This window comes from Pseudophryne corroboree, chromosome 9 (assembly GCF_028390025.1).
Source record: "Pseudophryne corroboree isolate aPseCor3 chromosome 9, aPseCor3.hap2, whole genome shotgun sequence".
NCBI classification, from domain to species: Eukaryota; Metazoa; Chordata; class Amphibia; order Anura; family Myobatrachidae; genus Pseudophryne; species Pseudophryne corroboree.
In genome coordinates this window covers 431,932,964-431,953,882 of record NC_086452.1, presented here as the reverse complement: position 1 = coordinate 431,953,882, position 20,919 = coordinate 431,932,964, and the positions used below count along the sequence as shown (strand labels likewise).

General features: G+C 47.6%; 1 protein-coding gene across 2 annotated transcripts in view; it reads right to left on the bottom strand.

Moving 5' to 3' along the window:
* SHQ1 (SHQ1, H/ACA ribonucleoprotein assembly factor) overlaps positions 1-20,919 on the bottom strand; it is a 216,751-nt gene that overhangs the window by 192,395 nt on the left and 3,437 nt on the right. For both annotated transcript variants that reach the window (XM_063941032.1, XM_063941031.1), the window contains exon 2: positions 18,966-19,119. In XM_063941032.1, the coding sequence (XP_063797102.1) occupies positions 18,966-19,108 (143 nt within the window). In that variant the 5' untranslated portion in view covers positions 19,109-19,119. The remainder of the gene's footprint in view (positions 1-18,965; positions 19,120-20,919) is intronic.

The following is a 20,919-nucleotide window of genomic DNA, read 5'->3' as shown; positions in this document are numbered from 1 at the left end:
GTCAGGAACAGGAACCATAGAGGATACATAGGCCTGCCGAATAGCAGAAGTCACCCAACAAGCCACCATGTTTTTAGAAGCCGGCCAACCCCATTCGTGTGCATCAATAAGAATCAACAACATATCTGTATGGCGAATAGATTCCGTACAGGACAAATAAATGCGTAAGACCCTAAAAATGTCTCTGGATGAATTTGAAACAAACGCTGGAAGCACAATGTCCTGATTCAAGTGGAAAGTAGATACAACCTTCGGCAAGAAGGAAGGCTTCGTACGCAAGACCACTCGATCATCATGAAAAACCAACAAAGGTGGCCTACAGGAACAGGTCGCCAACTCTGAAACACATCTGGCCGAAGCAATGGTCAAAAGAAAAAAACATCTTAAGAGTAAGGAACCGCAACTCTACAGAATTCAGCAGTTCAAACAGAGATTTCTGAAGAAATTTAGAACTAAATTTAAATCCCAAGGAGGGACCGAGGGAACAAACAAACAGAGGCTGAATCCTTAGTATCCCCTGAAGAAACGTCTGGACTTCCGGAATGAGAGCCAATCTCTTCTGAAAAAGTACTGACACAGCGGAAACCTGTCCTTTAAGTGAGGAAAGACGAAGTCCTTTCGTCAGACCATCCAGATGAAAAGACAACAGTCGAATTAAAAGAAAGAGACACGGCGACAACCCGCATTTTTCACACCAAACAATGTAAATATGCCACACCCTTGGAGAATAGTTCTCACCACTGGCCGAGATAAACCCTTAGCTCTTAGAATGTTGGATTCAAGAACCATGCCATCAAAGCCAGACGAGGTAAATTGTAGTGGCGACAAGGCCCTTGAAGAAGAAGGTGTGGTCAAAGAGGTAGACGGAAAGGTTCCCTGGTTACCATGCTGCGTAGAAAGGTGTAACATTGGTGAAAAGGCCAATCTGGAGCTACGAGAATGACTGGTAGTCCTTCTCAACGGATGCGCTGAAGCAGACGTGGAATCAGAGGAAACAGTGGAAACACATAGGCCAGATGAAACTGCCTTGGAGCCGTTAAGGCATCGATCAGCACTGCCTGAGGATCCTGAGCTTGTGACCCGTAATGAGGAAGCTTTTTGTTTAGATGAGATGCCATGAGGTCTATGTCGGGGGTTTCCCACCAAGACACCAGAGAAAGAAAGACTTCCTGATCAAGCTCCCACTCCCCTGGATGAACCGTGTGACGGTTTAAGTAGTCTGCTTCCCAGTTCTCCACTCTCAGAATGTGAACTGCGGAGATGGCAGTTCCGCAACGTTCCACCCATGGCTCTCCAGCTTCGAGTCCCTCCTTGCCTGTTGATGTAAGCCAAAAATATATACTTGGCGCCTGCTCCTTTAAACCACTGGCAAATCTACACCTGAGACTGGGCTGCAGCTTCCTAATCAGGGTTATTGCAAACACCCTTTGTAGCAAGCAAACTAAAATATTAAAACCAAAGTTTCAATAGGAAGCGCTGTCCAGTCATAAATCAATTAAACAAATCACTTTAATTCCACAAACAACATATATATATGGCCATATACTGACATAAAATATCAATTCATAAAACTTTAACACAGTAATCACAAATGGATCGTTAAAATTGCAAATCAATTGTTAATCAGTTAGTATTGCTCAAAAATCACGGGCATGCAGTCTTATTCACTTATGTGGTTAGTCATCCACTCCGGTTATATTTAAATAGCCAAATGGCAGTCCCTTAATTACTGGGTCCAGAGAGTGCAGGTGTTCTTTAAGAACAATATTAAATGTCCTCCTACCACCCGTAGTAGCAATTAACGGGGGCTTTTCATAACGGGGACTATTATTCCTTATAGCTTTGTCTTAGCACTGTTCACTCCTTGCCGAGTGTTAGAAAGTTCTCCTCCCTCCCGTATCTCTCTTACCGGGGGTGTCTTGCTGAGTGGAGATTGTTGTTTTCTTAGGGACAATTTGGACCCAGGGGATTTTTCCACCAGAGAGTGCTCGACCTGCTTTCTCCCTTTCTCCTCTGTGGTGTCCGTATATCTGCTGGTCCCAGCTCTATCGCAGCGGCATACGAGCACTCGTACTCCCAGACTGCTATGCCCGATCACGTGACGCGTTTCTCCGCCTCTCCGTTTCCGGGTACTCGGCGGCTTCCTCAGACGTGATGTTGATGTAAGCCACCGCCGTGGCATTGTCCGATTGAATGCGTACCGGATGTTACCAGAATTAAGGTTCAAAAAGGGTTCAGATTGCCTAAAGGATAAAAAAAGGGGCAGACTAGATGGGCCAAGTGGTTCTTATCTGCCGTCAAATTCTATGTTTCTATGGATGACCTCGGACGGAGGATTGTATCTGAAGCAGGGCATAATGGATTGCTCTCAATTCCAGAATGTTGATCTGTAGCTTTGTTTCCTGGTTTGGCCAGAGACCCTGGAAGTGTTGAGATTGAAACACCACCCCCCAACCTGTGAGGCTGGCGTCTGTGGTAACCATCATCCAGGTCCAAATAGTGAACTGTGTCCCCTTGGTCAAATTGTGACTGTGAAGCCACCAAAGGAGAGACTGACGTGTCTGAACCGACAAGTGGGGCTGTGAGAGTCCAGATGTGGGCCTGTTCGAGTCCAACAGTAGAGAATTTGAGCTTGAAGAGGTTGAGCATGGAATTTGGCGTATGGTACTGCCTCGAATGTTGCTACCATCTTGTCCAATACCTGCATACACTGGAGAACTGCGACCAACGGTAATTGTAGTAAAGACTGGATCATGGATTGTATATCCTGAACTTTGTCCTGAGGCAGAAAAACTTTCTGGCTCCTGGTGTTGAACAGGAGGCCTAGGAACACCATCCTTTGAGAGGAAGTCAGAGACGATTTTCACTATCCACCCAAATGATTGCAGGGTATCTATTGTGAGTTGCAAGTGTTGGTGAAGAAGTGTCTGTGATGGAGCCTTCAGCAATTGGTCGTCCAAATACGGAGTGATGTTGACTTCGTGACACCTCAGTACTGCAACCATGTGAGCCATGATCTTTGTAAACTCCAGAAGGGCTGTGGAGAGACCGAACGGGAAAGCTTGAAACTGAAAATGCCAATGGCCAATTGCAAATCTTAGAAGATGTTGGTGACCCTTCCAAATGGTCATGTGCAGGTAGGCGTCCTTTATGTCTATGGACGCCAAATATTCCTCCGGTTCCATGGAGCCGATGACTGAACGAATGGATTCTATTTTGAATTTCTGAATTGCGAGATTAGGATTTAGACACTTTAGTTTTAAAATTGGCCGAAACGAACTGTGCGGTTTGCTTACAGGGAAAAGACTATAGTAAAAGCCCAGACCTTGTGGTTGGTTGGAAATCGGAAGAATTACTCCGTTGTGTAAAAGCCTTGCAGTTGCATGAATGAGTCCTTGACGTCTGGAAGGATCGCATGGGAGAGGTGTTACGAAAAATCGGTGTGGGACCGGCTCCTCGAGGTCCAAAATATATCCTCGGGGGACGACCCCTGTCACCCAACGATCTGATTTCGACAGGAGCCAAACCTCCTTGAACTGAATTAACCAAGCCCCCACCACCAATGATCGCTCCGGAGGCCCCGAACCGTCATGCAGTAGGTTTGTCGTCAGGTTTGACAGCTGGTCGACGAGTTGCCTGGGTTCCTCTACCTTGGAACACACCTCTGCGTGAAAATCTTAAAAAGGCTCAAAAGGACTGGAAACCTGCCCTGCCCTGAGTATGAAAGGACCAAAACCTAGCTGGTTTAGGTTTCTGAGGAGCGACAGGAAGAAAAGGGCTCTTGGCCCCGGTGATATTGAAAATTATTTTTGTAAGTTATGAGCCAAAGAGAAACTCCCCTTCAAATGGAACAGCTGTTAAAATAAGATTTTACTCACCGGTAAATCTATTTCTCGTAGTCCGTAGTGGATGCTGGGGACTCCGTAAGGACCATGGGGAATAGCGGCTCCGCAGGAGACTGGGCACATCTAAGAAAGATTTAGGACTACCTGGTGTGCACTGGCTCCTCCCACTATGACCCTCCTCCAGACCTCAGCTAGGATACTGTGCCCGGAAGAGCTGACACAATAGGGAAGGATTTTGAATCCCGGGTAAGACTCATACCAGCCACACCAATCACACCGTATAACTCGTGATATTATACCCAGTTAACAGTATGAACATAACAGAGCCTCTCAACAGATGGCTCAACAATAACCCTTTTAGTTAACAATAACTATATACAAGTAATGCAGACAGTCCGCACTTGGGACGGGCGCCCAGCATCCACTACGGACTACGAGAAATAGATTTACCGGTGAGTAAAATCTTATTTTCTCTGACGTCCTAGTGGATGCTGGGGACTCCGTAAGGACCATGGGGATTATACCAAAGCTCCCAAACGGGCGGGAGAGTGCGGATGACTCTGCAGCACCGAATGAGAGAACTCAAGGTCCTCCTCAGCCAGGGTATCAAATTTGTAGAATTTTGCAAATGTGTTTGCCCCTGACCAAGTAGCAGCTCGGCAAAGTTGTAAAGCCGAGACCCCTCGGGCAGCCGCCCAAGAAGAGCCCACCTTCCTTGTGGAATGGGCTTTCACCGATTTAGGCTGCGGCAACCCAGCCGCAGAATGCGCAAGCTGAATTGTGCTAGAAATCCAGCGAGCAATAGTCTGCTTTGAAGCAGGAGCTCCCAGCTTGTTGGGTGCATACAGGATAAACAGCGAGTCAGTTTTTCTGACTCCAGCCGTCCTGGAAACATAAATTTTCAAGGCCCTGACCACGTCCAGCAACTTGGAATCCTCCAAGTCCCTAGTAGCCGCAGGCACCACGATAGGTTGGTTCAAGTGAAAAGCTGATACCACCTTGGGAAGAAACTGGGGACGAGTCCTCAATTCTGCCCTATCCATAGGGAAAATTAAATGGGGGCTTTTATATGATAAAGCCGCCAATTCTGACACACGCCTAGCCGAAGCCAAGGCCAGAAGCATGGCCACTTTCCACGTGAGATATTTTAAATCCACGGTTTTTAGTGGCTCAAACCAATGCGACTTCAGGAAACCCAACACCACGTTGAGGTCCCATGGTGCCACTGGAGGCACAAAAGGAGGCTGAATATGCAGCACTCCCTTAACAAATGTCTAAACTTCAGGCAGTGAAGCAAGTTCTTTTTGGAAGAAAATAGACAAAGCCAAAATCTGGACCTTAATGGAAGCCAGTTTTAGGCCCATAGTTACCCCTGACTGCAGGAAGTGCAGAAATCGACCAAGGTGAAATTCCTCTGTTGGGGCCTTCTTGGCCTCACACCACGCAACATATTTACGCCATATGCGGTGATAATGCTTAGCGGTTACCTCTTTCCTAGCCTTAATGAGCGTAGGAATGACTTCCTCCGGAATACCCTTTTCCTTTAGGATCCGGTGTTCAACCGCCATGCCGTCAAACGCAGCCGCGGTAAGTCTTGAAACAGACAGGGCCCCTGCAGCAGCAGGTCCTGTCTGAGTGGCAGAGGCCATGGGTCCTCTGAGATTAACTCTTGAAGTTCCGGGTACCAAGACCTTCTTGGCCAATCCGGAACAATGAGTATAGTTCTTACTCCTCTTTTCCTTATTATCCTCAGTACCTTGGGTATGAGAGGAAGAGGAGGGAACACATAAACCGACCGGTACACCCACGGTGTCACTAGAGCGTCCACAGCTATCGCCTGAGGGTCCCTTGACCTGGCGCAATATTTTTCTAGTTTTTTGTTTAGGCGGGACGCCATCATGTCCACCTGTGGCTTTTCCCAATGGTTTACTATCTGTTGGAAGACTTCTGGATGAAGTCCCCACTCTCCCGGGTGGAGGTCGTGTCTGCTGAGGAAGTCCGCTTCCCAGTTGTCCACTCCCGGAATGAACACTGCTGACAGTGCTAACACAGGATTTTCCGCCCATCGGAGAATCCTTGTGGCTTCTGCCATCGCCGCCCTGCTTCTTATGCCGCCCTGTCGGTTTACATGGGCGACAGCCGTGATGTTGTCTGACTGGATCAGAACCGGTTGGTTTTGAAGCAGGGCTTTTGCCTGACTCAGGGCATTGTAAATGGCCCTTAGTTCCAGAACATTTATGTGTAGGGAAGTCACCTGACTTGTCCAAAGTCCTTGGAAGTTTCTTCCCAGCGTGACTGTCCCCCAGCCTCGAAGGCTGGCATCCGTGGTCACCAGGACCCAGTCCTGTATGCCGAATCTGCGGCCCTCCACGAGATGAGCACTCTGCAGCCACCACAAGAGAGACACCCTGGTCCTTGGAGACAGGGTTATCAGCCGATGCATTTGAAGATGCGATCCGGACCAGGAGTATCATCATTTCGGCCATTACCTTGGTAAATACCCTCGGTGCCGTGGACAGGCCGAACGGCAACGTCTGGAATTGGTAATGACAATCCTGTACCACAAATCTGAGGTACTCCTGGTGAGGATGGTAAATGGGGACATGCAGGTTAGCATCCTTGATGTCCAGAGATACCATATAATCCCCCTCTTCCAGGCTTGCAATAACCGCCCTGAGCGATTCCATCTTGAACCTGAATTTTTTATACATGTGTTCAAGGATTTTAAATTTAAAATGGGTCTCACCGAACCGTCCGGTTTCGGTACCACAAACATTGTGGAATAGTAACCCCGTCCTTGTTGAAGTAGGGGCACTTTGACTATCACCTGCTGGGAATACAGCTTGTGAATTGCCTCTAACACAGCCTCCCTGTCTGAGGGAGTCGTTGGTAAGGCAGATTTGAGAAAATGGCGGGGGGGTAATGTCTCGAATTCCAGCTTGTACCCCTGAGATACCACTTGAAGGATCCAGGGATCTACTTGTGAGCGAGCCCACTGATTTCTGAAGTTTTTGAGACGGGCCCCCACCGTACCTGGCCCCGCCTGTTGAGCCCCAGCGTCATGCGGCGGACTTGCCAGAGGACTTTTGGTCCTGGGAAATGGCGTAATGCTGCAGCTTTTTCCCTCTACCTCTGCCTCTGGGCAGAAAGGACGCGCCTCTACCTCACCTGCTCTTTTGGGGACGAAAGGACTGCACCTGATAATACGGTGCTTTCTTTGGTTGTGAGGGGACATGTGGTAAAAAAGCTGACTTCCCAGCTGTTGCTGTGGACACCAGGTCCGAAAGACCATCCCCGAACAACTCCTCACCCTTGTAAGGCAAAACTTCCATGTGCCTTTTAGAATCTGCATCCCATGTCCACTGCCGGGTCCATAACCCTCTCCTGGCAGAAATGGACAGTGCACTGATTTTAGATGCCAGCCGGCAAATATCCCTCTGTGCATCTCTTATGTAAAAGACCGCGTCTTTAATATGCTCTATGTTAAGCAATATAGTGTCCCTGTCTAGGGTGTCAATGTTTTCTGACAGGGATTCTGACCACGCAGCTGCAGCACTGCACATCCAGGCTGAAGCAATAGCTGGTCTCAGTATAACACCAGTGTGTATATATATAGCCTTCAGGAGAGCCTCCTGCTTTCTATCAGCAGGTTCCTTTAGGGCGGCCGTATCCGGAGACGGTAGTGCCACCTTTTTTGATAGACGTGTAAGCGCTTTATCCACCCTAGGTGGTGTTTCCCAACGTGACCTATCCTCTGGCGGGAAAGGGTACGCCATTAGTAATTTTTTTGAAATCAACAATTTTCTATCGGGGGAAGCCCACGCTACCTCACACACTTCATTTAATTCTTCAGAAGGGGGAAAGACTACTGGTAGTTTTTTCTCCCCAAACATAATACCCTTTTTTGTGGTACCTGGGGTTACATCAGAAATGTGTAAAACATTTTTCATTGCCTCAATCATATAACGAGTGGCCCTAGTGGACATTACATTTGCGTCATCGTCGTCGACACTGGTATCAGTATCCGTGTCAACATCCGTGTCTGCCATCTGAGGTAGCGGGCGCTTTAGAGCCCCTGATGGCCTTTGAGACGCCTGGGCAGGCACGAGCTGAGAAGCCGGCTGTCCCGCATTTGGCATGTCGGCAAATTTTTTATGTAAGGAGTCGACTCTTTCGCGTAATTCCTTCCACAAGTCCATCCACTCAGGTGTCTGCCCCGCAGGGGGTGACAACACATTTATAGGCACCTGCTCCTCCTCCACATCAGCCTCCTCATCAAACATGTCGACACAGCCGTACCGACACACCGCACACACACACAGGGAATGCTCTGATAGAAGACAGGACCCCACAAAGCCCTTTGGGGAGACAGAGTGAGAGTATGCCAGCACACACCAGAGCGCTATATAATACAGGGATTAACTAAATTATATCCCCTTATAGCTGCTATATATGTATATTGCGCCTAAATTTAGTGCCGCCCCCCCCTCTCTTTTTTACCCTTTCTGTAGTGTAGACTGCAGGGGAGAGCCAGGGAGCTTCCTTCCAGCGGAGCTGTGAGGGAGAAATGGTGCCAGTGTGCTGAGGGAGATAGCTCCGCCCCTTTTTCGGCTGACTTTTCTCCCGCTGTTTGTTGTATTCTGGCAGGGGTAATTATCACATATATAGCCTCTGGGGCTATATATTGTGATATATTTGCCAGCCAAGGTGTATTTATTGCTGCTCAGGGCGCCCCCCCCTAGCGCCCTGCACCCTCAGTGACCGAAGTGTTAAGTGTGTATGTGTAGCAATGGCGCACAGCTGCAGTGCTGTGCGCTACCTTGGAGAAGACTGATGTCTTCAGCCTCTGATTTTCCGGACTCTTCTTGCTTCTGGCTCTGTAAGGGGGCCGGCGGCGCGGCTCCGGGACCGAACATCAATGGCCGGTTCCATGCGGTCGATCCCTCTGGAGCTAATGGTGTCCAGTAGCCTAAGAAGCCCAAACTACCACCAGTTAGGTAGGTTCGCTTCTTCTCCCCTTAGTCCCTCGTTGCAGTGAGCCTGTTGCCAGCAAGTCTTACTGTAAAATAAAAAACCTAAAATATACTTTCTTTCTAGGAGCTCAGGAGAGCCCCTAGTGTGCATCCAGCTCGAACCGGGCACAGGATTCTAACTGAGGTCTGGAGGAGGGTCATAGTGGGAGGAGCCAGTGCACACCAGGTAGCACTAAATCTTTCTTAGATGTGCCCAGTCTCCTGCGGAGCCACTATTCTCCATGGTCCTTACGGAGTCCCCAGCATTCACTAGGACGTCAGAGAAAGTCTGTTTGGAATCAGAGTGCGCGTTCCAAACCCGAAGCTATAGAGATGGTCTTGCCGTTACGGCTAAGGCAGAAACACGTGACTGTAGTGAGGCAGAGTCCAACAAGGCTTCTCCTACATAAGTGCTTCAGAAATCTGTTCTGCTAATTGAATAGCCTCTAATGGATCATCAGATTGCATTCCAGAGACTACCCTTGCTAGCCAGTGATCTATGGCCGTAAAGGACCCAAGCACCAGTCAAACAGTCCCCATATAACCCAGCGCTATTACACGCACCGCAGTGGAAACAAAACTCAGGGGGATGTGGGGGAGCAAGAGAGAAACACAGCATCACACATAACAATGGAAGCAATAGCCCAAGACTGCCCAGGCAGGTTGTGGTTGTCCTACCCGAGAAATGCCTCCTCTCGGATCTCTGACCGGAATAAGTAAGCCCCAGTGACCTTATTATGGTGGCTTCTCAGCAGAGGCCATGTAGGTTGGGAGAAATTCTTAACTAGCTAACACCACTCCTGCTATACTCGTCACCTGTACACAGGGACTAAGTATGTAAAACTATTTTAATTAAACAAACAAAACCTAACTAAAATCTACAGACAAACAAACCTGTGCCTGTACTCCTTAGGCATAAAACTAAAAATAGGATTTTAATTACCTACTGGTAAATCCTTTTCTCGTAGTCCATAAGGGATATTGGGGAGACTTAGTACGATGGGGTATAGACGGGGTCCAAAGGAGCCGGTGCACTTTAAATTTCTTCATTGGGTGTGCTAGCTCCTCCCCTCTATGCCCCCTCCCACAGGAAGTTATAGGTAAAACAGTGCCCGAAGGAGAAAGGACATACTTGAGAGAAGGAACTTAACAAGTGGTGAGATTTACACAACAGCACACCACGAACATAAAAAAACAAGCAACGGCTGTTAACAACAAACAGCTGGACAGGTAACAATATAAGAGAACCTGCAGAAAAGTCAACGCACTGAAGCGGGCGCCCAATATCCCTTATGGACTACAAGAAAAGGATTTACCGGTAGGTAATTCAAATCGTATTTTTTGTATTATGCCATAAGGGATATTTGGTAAACTTAGTATGATGGGGACGTCCCAAAGCTTACAGACTGGGCGAGAATGTGCAGAGACTGCTGCAGCACCACCTGCCCAAACTGAGTAATCTCTTTGTCCAGGGTAGCAAACTAGTAAAATTTTACAAAAGTATTCTTCCCCGAGCAGGTAGTAGCTCAACATAGTTGCAAGGCTGAGACTCCACGGGCAGCTGCCCAGGAAGAGCCCACCGATCTTGTAGAGTGGGCCTTCAGAGACTTAAGAACAGGTAAGGCTGCCGACACATAGGCCTGTTGGATAGTAAGTATAAGCCAACGAGCAATGGACTGCTTAGAAGTAGGACAACCCTTTTATAGGTGGCACAAAACGTGAAGTACTCCTTGCAAGAAGGTCTGAACTTCTGCCAATATTGCCAATTTCTTCTGGAATAAAATGGAGAGGGACGAAATCTGTACCTTAATGCAACCCAGGCGTAAGCCCTTATCTACACCAGATTGCAGGAAACGGAGGAAACGTCCCAAGCGGAACTCCGCAGGCGGATACGAACGTTCCTTGCACCTGGAGACATCTCTCTTCCAGATATGATGATAGTGTTTTGATGTCACAGGTTTCCTAGCCTGAACCATGGTAGCAATGACTCTTCTGGAAAAGCCCTTGTGAGCTAGGATGTTCCGCTCAACCTCCATGCCGTCAGACAAAGTCACCGTAAGTCCGGGTAGACGGACGGTCCTTGTTGAAGAAGATCTCTTCTTAGTGTTAGAGGCCAAGGATCTTCGACGGACATGTCCAGAAGATCCGTGTACCATGCTCTCTGAGGCCAATTCGGGGCAATCAGAATTACCTGACCTCTTTGATTTCTGATTCGCTTGAGCACCTTTGGGAGCAACTGAAGAAACAGGTAGACCAGCCGGTAAGGCCAAGGCGACGTCAGCAATACCAGTAAAGCTACTTGTTGAGTCAAGAAGCCATCATGTCTATTTGTGGGCAGCCCCACCGGTCGATGATCTGCTGAAACACCTGATGGTGTAGCCTCCACTGCCCCGGGTGGAGATTGTGATGACTCAGGAAGTCCGCTTCCCAGTTGTCCATTCCTGGAATGAAGATTGCGGACATTGCTCTTGCATTTCTTTCCGTCCAGAGGAGTATCTTTGACACATCTCGCATGCAGGCTCTGCTTTTTGTCCCTCCTTGCCGACTGATGTATGCCACTGCAGTGGCGTTGTCCGACTGTACTTGGATCGCGTGATCCTTGAGTGGAGGAGAGGCCTGAAGCAGAGCATTGTAGATCGCCCAAAGTTCCAAAATGTTGATCGGAAGGAGGGCTTCGTGGGCTGACCACCTGCCCTGGTACTGAGCCCCCTGTCGTGAGGAGGATCCAATCCTGAATCCCGAAACTCTGGCTATCCAGGAGATTGGAGGACTGCAGCCACAACAGGAGGGAAATCCTGGCCTGAGGTGACAGCAGTATCATCCGATGCATCTGTAGATGTGATCCGTACCACTTGCTCAGGAGATCCAATTGAAATCTTCTGGCATGGAACCTCCCATATTGGATCGCCTCGTATGAGGCAACCATCTTCCTCAACAATCTTATGCAAAGATGGATAGATACTCGAGCAGGTCGGAGCACCATACGGACCATCTCCTGAAGTGTTCTCGCCTTGTCCTCCGCAGAGCCGTCTTAACAGCAATGTGGGCCCCTGGGCACAGCAATGCACTGGGGCCCCTACACATCCTCCAGGGAAGGGGGTGCTATCAGCGGCAGCTTTGATGTACCGCTGGCGGTTGGGGGTGTACTATCTTCCGCCTAGCATATAGGACCTGGAGCAGCAATTTCTGCTAATTACTCCTTTACTGCACAGATGGGGTGGGAGGGAGAACACTAAACTGTAGAAAGGGGCATTGGGCTGAATGAAGGAGCCCCGGTACATGACTTCCAGGGTGGTATGGGGTGTTTAATATGTAACGGAGGGGTTGATAGTGGAGTGGGCTTAATATTCATCATTTTCTGTTGAGAGAGCAGCTTGCATGACTGCAGATATCTCAAGTTCCTGGAAAAAGATTTCTTAGCTTTGAATGGGATAAAAAAAATTAGCGTGTCTCACCTGTCAGGAGGTACTGGGGACTTGGGGATCAGAATTCAGGAGCCAGAGCAATCCACCAACAAATATATAAAACTGCATATTAGGCGTGTGGAGCTTGAGCAGGGACCAGCTGCTTGAAGGCCGATATCTCTGGTTCTGGGCATAGTAGAGAAAAGCTGCCAGTGTCTACCAAAAGTGGAGAGTCCCAGCTTTTGAAATGTACCCACACAAAAACTCTATACAGAGCCTGAGATATCTGGCTGGGAGGAGCAATTAACAGGCTTGGATGGGGACCACTGCTTTGAAGTCAGATATCTCTGGTTCCCTATGGGCGATTTGCAAAAATCTGGTACCCCTGGAAAGAGGGGACCCTCAGCTATCAGCCTAGGACCCTTATACTCCTGGGGCCCTTGAACAAGAGCCCATTGAGCCCATACGAAAAGACGGCCCTGGTCCTCCGGGAGGAACACCTTCTGGGCTACAGTATCCAGTAACATCCCCAGGAACAGGAGCCGCTGATTTGGCTCCAGGTGGGACTTCTGTAAATTGAGAATCCACCCATGGTGTGACATAAGTTGGATAGTGCGGTTGATATGGAGCAATAAAAGCTCCCTGGATCTTGCTTTTATCAGGAGATCGTCCAGGTAAGGGACAACATTGACCCCCTGGACCCGGAGCTAGAACATCATCTCCGTCATTACCTTTGTGATTAGCCTCGGAGCTGTGGATAGGCCGAAGGGTAGTGCCAGGAACTAGTAGTGATCGTCCAGTAGGGCAAACCTCAGATAAGCTTGATGAGGTGGCCAAATTGGAATATGAAGGTAGGTGTCCTTGATATCCAGGGAAACCATTAATTCCTGTTTTTCCAAGGCTCGCAATCACTGCTCTTAAGGATTCCATCTTGAACTTGAAAACACTGAGATAAGGGTTCAAGGACTTTAGATTCAAAATGGGCCTTACCGAACCGTCCGGCTTCAGTACCACAAACAGGCTGGAGTAATAATCCTTTTCCCGTTGTTGTATTGGTACTGGAACAATGACGTGGGACTGGACCAACCTTTGGATGGCCTGCTGCAACGTAACTTGCGTATCCCTCAAAGCTGGTAAGCTTGATTTGAAAAATCGTTAGAGAGGAGCACCATCGAACTCCAGCTTGTAGCACTGAGAAATGAGGTCCCTTACCCAGGTATCCTGGCAGGAGCTTTCCAAGATGCGGCTGAAGTGATGCAGTTGAGCTCCCACCTCGAGATTCCCTCGGGATGGGTGGGCACAGTCATGATGAGGACTTAGTGGAAGCAGAACTGGTGTTCTGTTCCTGAGAACCGGTGTTTGCAGGTCTTCTTGTCTTACCTCTAGTGCCTCTAGCCGCACTGGAGGCACCTCTGGCCCTAGATCAAAGTGTGTTAGACCGAAAGGTCTGAACAGACGGCCCTGGGTAGGAACGCCTAGCTGGTGAGGCCCCAGAGGGGAGAAACGTGGATTCCCTCGCAGTAACTTTAGAAATCCACGTATCCAACTCAACCCCAAAGAGCCATTCCCCAGAAAAAGGGGAGATTCCACACTGCGCTTGGACTCTGCATCCGCTATCCATTGACAAAACCACAAGACCCTGCGCGCCAACACTGCCATGGCAGAGGTCCTAGCATGTGCAGTGTATTGAATGTGCTACAGGAGAGTCACCGTAGTGACCAGAGGCATATCCCCGGAGAAGGCCTCCTGAATTTGAGAAGCCCATGTGTGAATGGCATGGGTCATCCAGCAACTCACTATGACCGGCCTTTGTGATACACCTGCTGCTGTTTAGACAGACTTTAGTGTTGTCTCTATTTTTCTGTTCCCAGGGTCCTTTATGGCAAAGGATCCCAGGGCAGGCAGCACTGCCTTTTTTGACAGTCGAGAGACTGATACAGTACGTCATCCCCCAGGGGTTCTTCCCAGAATTTCCTACCTTCAGGAGCAAATTGGAAGTGGGCAAAAACTTTTTGGACACTTGGGGCATGATTCAATTCTTTTCACCCATTTCCACACTCGTTCTGTTTCTGCCCTCAGGGACGTTGTATCATTATTTCAGCTTGCTACCCTTGGAGTAGCGAGGCACCCAACCCTTTACACAGTAAACCTGATTACTATGGGCGCAATATGCGCGATAACGGAGATCATTTTAGAAAGGAAATTGGGTGTGATCTGTCATTTGATTCTCACCCTTGGTATTTTTTGTCTGGATTTTTCCAGGCCTGTCTGAAAAAGTAATCTAACTCTGTAGCATCAGGGAAAGTGACATTAGGTTTGTTCTGTGTAAAGAAAACAGACTGCTTTGACGCAGCGTCCTCTAGAGCAGAGGTTCTCAAACTCGGTCCTCAGGACCCCACGCAGTGCATGTTTTGCAGGTAACCCAGTAGGTGCACAGGTGTATTAATTACTCACTGACACATTTTTAAAGGTCCACATGTGGAGCTAATTATTTCACTTGTGATTCTGTGAGGAGACCTGCAAAACATGCACCGTGTGGGGTCCTGAGGACCGAGTTTGAGAACCTGTGCTCTAGAGGGAGCTTTAACACATCCCGTATAGCCAGGGGTGTGGTATTAAAAGTCGACAGTACCTAGGTCGACAATGTCTAGGTCGACCACTATTGGTCGACAGTAACTAGGTCGACAGGGTGTCTAGGTCGACAGGGTCTTTAGGTCGACATGTTCTAGGTCGACAGGTCAAAAGGTCGACATGAGTTTTTAATGTTATTTTGGTGTAGTTTTCTTCGTAGAGTGACCGGGAACCCCAATTAGTGCACCGCTTCGCTCGCCATGCTTCGGGCATGGTGCCTTCGCTCCGCTACCGCTTCGCTCGGCACAGATTACCGTTCCAATCGTAGTCCACGTGGATCGTTAAGTATGAAAAGGTTCAAAAAAAGAAAAAAATTGTGAAAAATTCATGTCGACCTTTTGACCTGTCGACCTAGAACATGTCGACCTAAAGACCCTGTCGACCTAGACACCCTGTCGACCTAGTTACTGTCGACCAATAGTGGTCGACCTAGACATTGTCGACCTAGTTACTGTCGACTTTCAGTCCGGATCCCATAGCCAGAATGAGGGGTTCAATACCCTGAGCAGAAGTGGAATCCCCACTAACGGGATCCAAGTCCTCCTGTACATCTTCATCTGAGTCAGAGAATAGAGCAGGTTGGCTGTGTAACATCTCCCCTGGCAGCTAAGTCTGCAACAGCCTGTTGTAGTAGCTGAGTTTTTTGAACATTGGCAGTGAGTTGTGATGACATATCAGACATCATATTTTTAAGGGCCCCTAGCCAGGAAGGCTTTTGACCCATTCCCCCAGCCCCCTCTCTGAGTTGTGAAGATTGGCTGCATTGTTCACATCAAACAGAATCAGATGATCAGGGAGAGAATCTGGTGTGGAATACACTGCATAGTTTGTGTTTACCCATGTTCACAGTAAAGCACAATCACAGACACAGACAAGTAATGACTAGCAAGCCTGCCCCTTACTGTATGCGAGAGGGAGATAGAGAGAGAGGACCAGCACACCCCAGCTACACAGCCCCAGTGAGGATGTAAGCTGTTATAGCACAGTGAAACACCTATTACTGTCCTTTATAGGACACAGATTGTGTACAATAGCGGCTCTCTCCCTTTGCTACACCCTGCACCAGCGTTTTCTTAGTGTCAGGAGGAGCTGTGTGTACCTGCTGCTGCTGTAAGCAGGAGAAGGCGACAAAATACCTGTGGTCCCGCTCTAAGGTAGGTTCCCTTCCCCCCCAACCCAAAATTGCACTGGAGCTAGTGTTCTTTATGCTGGCAATGTCTCCCAATTAGCTTCAAAATATCACATAAGTGCTAGTTTAAGCCACTGCTAGCCAGTGTACACAGGGGGCTATAGCTGGTCTCCCCCAGTAGGGTCCCGTATGCCTCCCCTGCGCGTCAGCCGCACTTTGAACCGGGGGACCCCCCTAGTGGGGCCCCTGGTTTGTACTCACCACTGTCGTCACCTTCAGGCTATTGTTAGGGGTGTGCGGCGTGCTGTGATTGCGACAGCTACGGCGCAGTGCCCTGCTGTACAAACAACCTCTCAGGACGGTGGTCCTGCAGCGGGGAAGCGGCTCTGACACATCGCAAGGCCGGTGACCGCCCCCCCCCCCCCCCCCTTCCTTATCTTTCACGGGGCAGTTGCCCAAACAGCATACCGAAAATAATAAAAGTTTAAAAGAAATTGAAGAAAACGCTCTGGAGCTGCAGAGATGTGCATCCTCTCCTGAGGGCACTTTTTTTCTAAACTGACTGTGGGAGGGGGCATAGAAGGGAAGAGCCAGCACACCCAGGGAAGAAATTTAAAGTGCACCGGCTCCTTTGGACCCCGTCTATACCCCATCGTACTAAGTTTCCCCAATATCCCTTACGGATGCTAGAGAAAAGTGAGGTGATTCTGTGACAGACTCGGAATGGGAGGAGTTAGAAGGGGGAGGGCTTAGTTTCTATAGGTTCTGTGCCAAACTCCCTTCCCACACACTCTAACAGTAAGTGCGCAGCGTCCCCGAGATGGATGAAAGAGAAATGATAATTTTATAAATTAAATAGAAGACAAATACTCACTGGTTCTGATTTAACAAGCCATTTTCAAAGGTTACAAACTAAGATGAGCACTAGGGTTTGCTTCAATCGTAAAACTTTTATTAGACTTTAATAAATCTTTTTTTCTTTATTGATTTCCATGTTACAGGCTTGAAATTTAAACATGCATCACATACTGGAACACTCTGAATTCCAACAGCATTTGCTGTTGGGCCAGCAAACACACTTAATCCCCGTACACAAGTGGCGATAACACTGGACGTTGTGAACGAGAACAATCTTTTTCGAAAGATCTATCGTTCATATCGTCCAGTGTGTATGCTTGAACAATGCGTGCACACAAGGGTCATTCAAGTTGAACTGCATGTTCAGGGAGTGCGGGAAATGATGTTACTGAACGATATCGTTCAGAGTGTATGCGCTATACCGCTGAACGATATAGTATTCAGCGATATAGCTGTAGCCGCTCATTAGAGGAATGTTGCCCCATGTATTCGGGGCTTTAGTGCTTAGCCATAAGAAGGAAGTATTTGTATAAGTCAGCACATGATGTAACAATAGGAAATTAGCGCTTTCATAACACCCAAAGGTGAGCACTCAATTAACAGCAACGTATCATCGGGATGTGAGGTTATGCGCAAAACAGGTACTTCCAGAAACCCAACACTGCAGATTTTCCTGCATACCTCCATGCTGGTGGTTGCAAGATGCTAGGTGGAACGCTGCCACCTTGCGCCCAACAACCCTAATGGAATACCCCATTATACAGATGACCACTCTAAAACTATTGCTCAAGTCGCAGAAAGAACAGCCCCTCCCGGCAAGCCAGACTTGGCCGCGGCGGGTATCGTTTTCGCTAAACATGAGTATCTTATTTGCAAGCGACTAAACTACATTGCTATCTTGCGCTGATTAATTTGATGTGCGACATTTGTGCATCTGAGGACGACCGAGTCTGAATATACAGTATAAACAAAGTGACATGATACAGAGGCTACAGCTTTTTCTCAGGCCAAGTTCCATTGGGCATCATCTGTGACTTTGTATGAGTATAAAACTAATTCCTGTGAGGCTGAAGTCATAGCCTGGAGTCTCTAGTACTGTACACTGTAGGCCTAATTCAAGGTTGATTGCAAAACAACATTTTTCTCTAATGGGCAAAAACCATGTTACACTGCAGGTACGGCAGATATAACATGTGCAGAGAGAGTTAGATTTGGGTGGGTTATTTTGTTTCTGTGCAGGGTGAACTGTCTGCTTTATTTTTACACTGCAATTTAGATTTCAGTTTGAACACACCCCACCCAAATCAAACTCTCTCTGCACGTTATATCTGCCCCCCCCCCCCCCTTCAGTGCACATGGTTTTGCCCATTAGAGGAAAATGTTGTTTTGCAATAAACCTTGAATTAGGCTCTGTGAGTGGGGTTTTGATGTATCTGCGATGCGAAAAAGACACAACATTTTAAAAAGAAGATGGAACGAATCACCTCCCGGGCGTCTCGTGTTGTATGGCATATTGTTCGCTCGGTATAGGACACATCTGGAAGTTGTTGTGAGAACATATCAAATTAATTTTGTAGACAATTTATTAATAGCTTATTAATCAAAGTCTTGTTATTTACCTATTATAATTAACATGTGCGTGTAACATATATTGTTGTTTAATAGCCTATCTAGGGATTATAAAGTTCTCTGTTAACGATTCATTCAAAGACAATTGAGCATATTTATTAAAGAAATTTTGCAGGAAATCTCCAGGGTGTATACAGGGAATACCATAGCAGATTATAGAAGATATCTGCGTCGGTTGCCCCATTACCACTTCCATAAGTTTCTTAGCTTGGCCCTGGTAACTAATGCCATCTTCAGATGGTGCTAGCCATTGTAGGCTATAGGCTACACACTGCAACATTTACCGGGAGAGGGATCGGTTGGATCCCTCCCCAGCAATGGCCGCTCACACACGCATGATCTGATGACTGAGTGTGCGCAGTAGTGCGGCCGGCCCCCAAACCAAAGAGTACAGCGAATGCATTACCATTTACTTTACCTTTACTTTTTGATCAGACGGGCCCATCCATTCTCTTACCTTAAAAAGTAAGGCTTGGCGTAGAACTTAAAGTCATCTCCGTCAATGTAGACATCAAACTCTGACGCCCTGGCATAGGGAACTTTGATGGTGATAATGAGAAAGTCCGACTCCTGACTGATGTCAAAAGCAGGTGTGATCATTGTGAATCCCGCTAGAAAATACCATGCAAAATAAATGAGTGAAATTAAAACTCCTGCAGCACATAATAAATAATAGCAGATTTGCAATGATTTGGTGGGAGAAAGCAAAAAAAAAAAAAAACGACTACTTTTTCATCTTTCACATTTTAAGAGCAACCTCCTTAATTTCCCCAAAACAGAACCTGATATTTTTTCATAAAGATGGCAACGTGTACATGACAAGATCTGGCACCACCATAGCACCCAAATCAATGCTGCAGTGATAGTGGGGCAGATGTATTAACCTGGAGAAGGCATAAGGAAGTGATAAACCAGTGATATGTGCAAGATGATAACGCACCAGCCAATCAGCTCCAATATGTAAATTAACAGTTAGGATCTAATTGGCTGGCGCCTGGTTTATCACTTCCTTATGCCGTCACCAGGCTTAATACATCTGCCCCATTGTTCCTTTAATATAAAGGTGCGTAAGCTCTGAGGAGTCTTCCCATTTCCAGCACTAAAGAATTCCTAGCAAACTGGGTCAAGTAGTATACTGTATGCAAACTGTTATTAACATGGCCACAGATATGTTAATGCGGTCATTTGGCACCAAATAAAGCAGACTGTGTAAGAGGATAGGAAAAGAGTGTCATAAGCAGAGGTAATGCTGTAATCTAAAGAAGCTTATTTGTTTTTCAAAGATAAGAGGCATAGGTAGAGAACAGCGGACCTAGGGGTTTATTCAGGTAGCGATGCGACTGCAATAACCCCATTCCTGACGCCAATGCGCTTCCTGCGCATGCACGACCAGCCAATGATCGCATTGGCTGCAAACACCTCTGCCTGGCTGAAAGGCACGGCAACGGAGCCTGCAGGGGCGGCATGGGGAAAACAGGGGCGGGTCTCTGGGGAGTCTGTGTGTGACGTCACATGCAGCGGCTCCGATGACAAAAATGGCAGCGGACCTCCTGCATACGCAGCCTAGCTGCGGCTGCAGGGGGTCGTACACAGTTGCTGTGACCGCAATTAAATTGCGGTAGCAGCCGCTGGGCAGGCCATTCTGCATGCTGGGCAGCCTTGCGATGGGCGGCCCCCAGCATGCAATATAAATGATTACAGATTTTGCTAAAACTGAATAACCCCCCCTAGGGCTCAGTCTTAGGTCCTCTGCTGTTCTCTATCTATACCTCCTCTCTTGGTAAACTAATCAGCTCCTTCGGATTTCAGTATCATCTGTATGCAAAGGCTACTCAAATCTACCTATCCTCCCCAGATTTATCACCATCTGTATTGGCCCCTGTCACTGTATGCCTTTCTGCCATTTCATCTTGGATGTCATCTCGCCACCTCAAACTTAATATTTCCAAAACAGAATTAATTATATTTCCACCGACCAATAGTAGTTACCAACCTGATATCTCTATCACTGTAGATAACTCAGCAATCATCCCTGCCCCACAAGCTCGCTGCCTAGGTGTCATTCTTGACTCTGAACTGTCCTTTGTTCCCCACATTCAATCTGTCTGAAGATCATGTTACATACATCTAAGAAACATATCCAAAATACAACCTTATCTTACACAAGACACAGCAAAAACTCTAATCATACATCTCATTATCTCCTGCATTGATTATTATAATAGTCTCCTGACCGATCTTCCCACACATAGGCTCTCACCACTACAATCCATTTTAAATGCAGCTGCGAGGCTAATCTTCCTCGCTAGACGTTCTTCATCTGCTGATCCGCTCTGTCAGTCCCTCCATTGGTTACCGGTATTCTACCGTATTAAATATAAAATACTTTTAATCACATACAAGGCTATTAA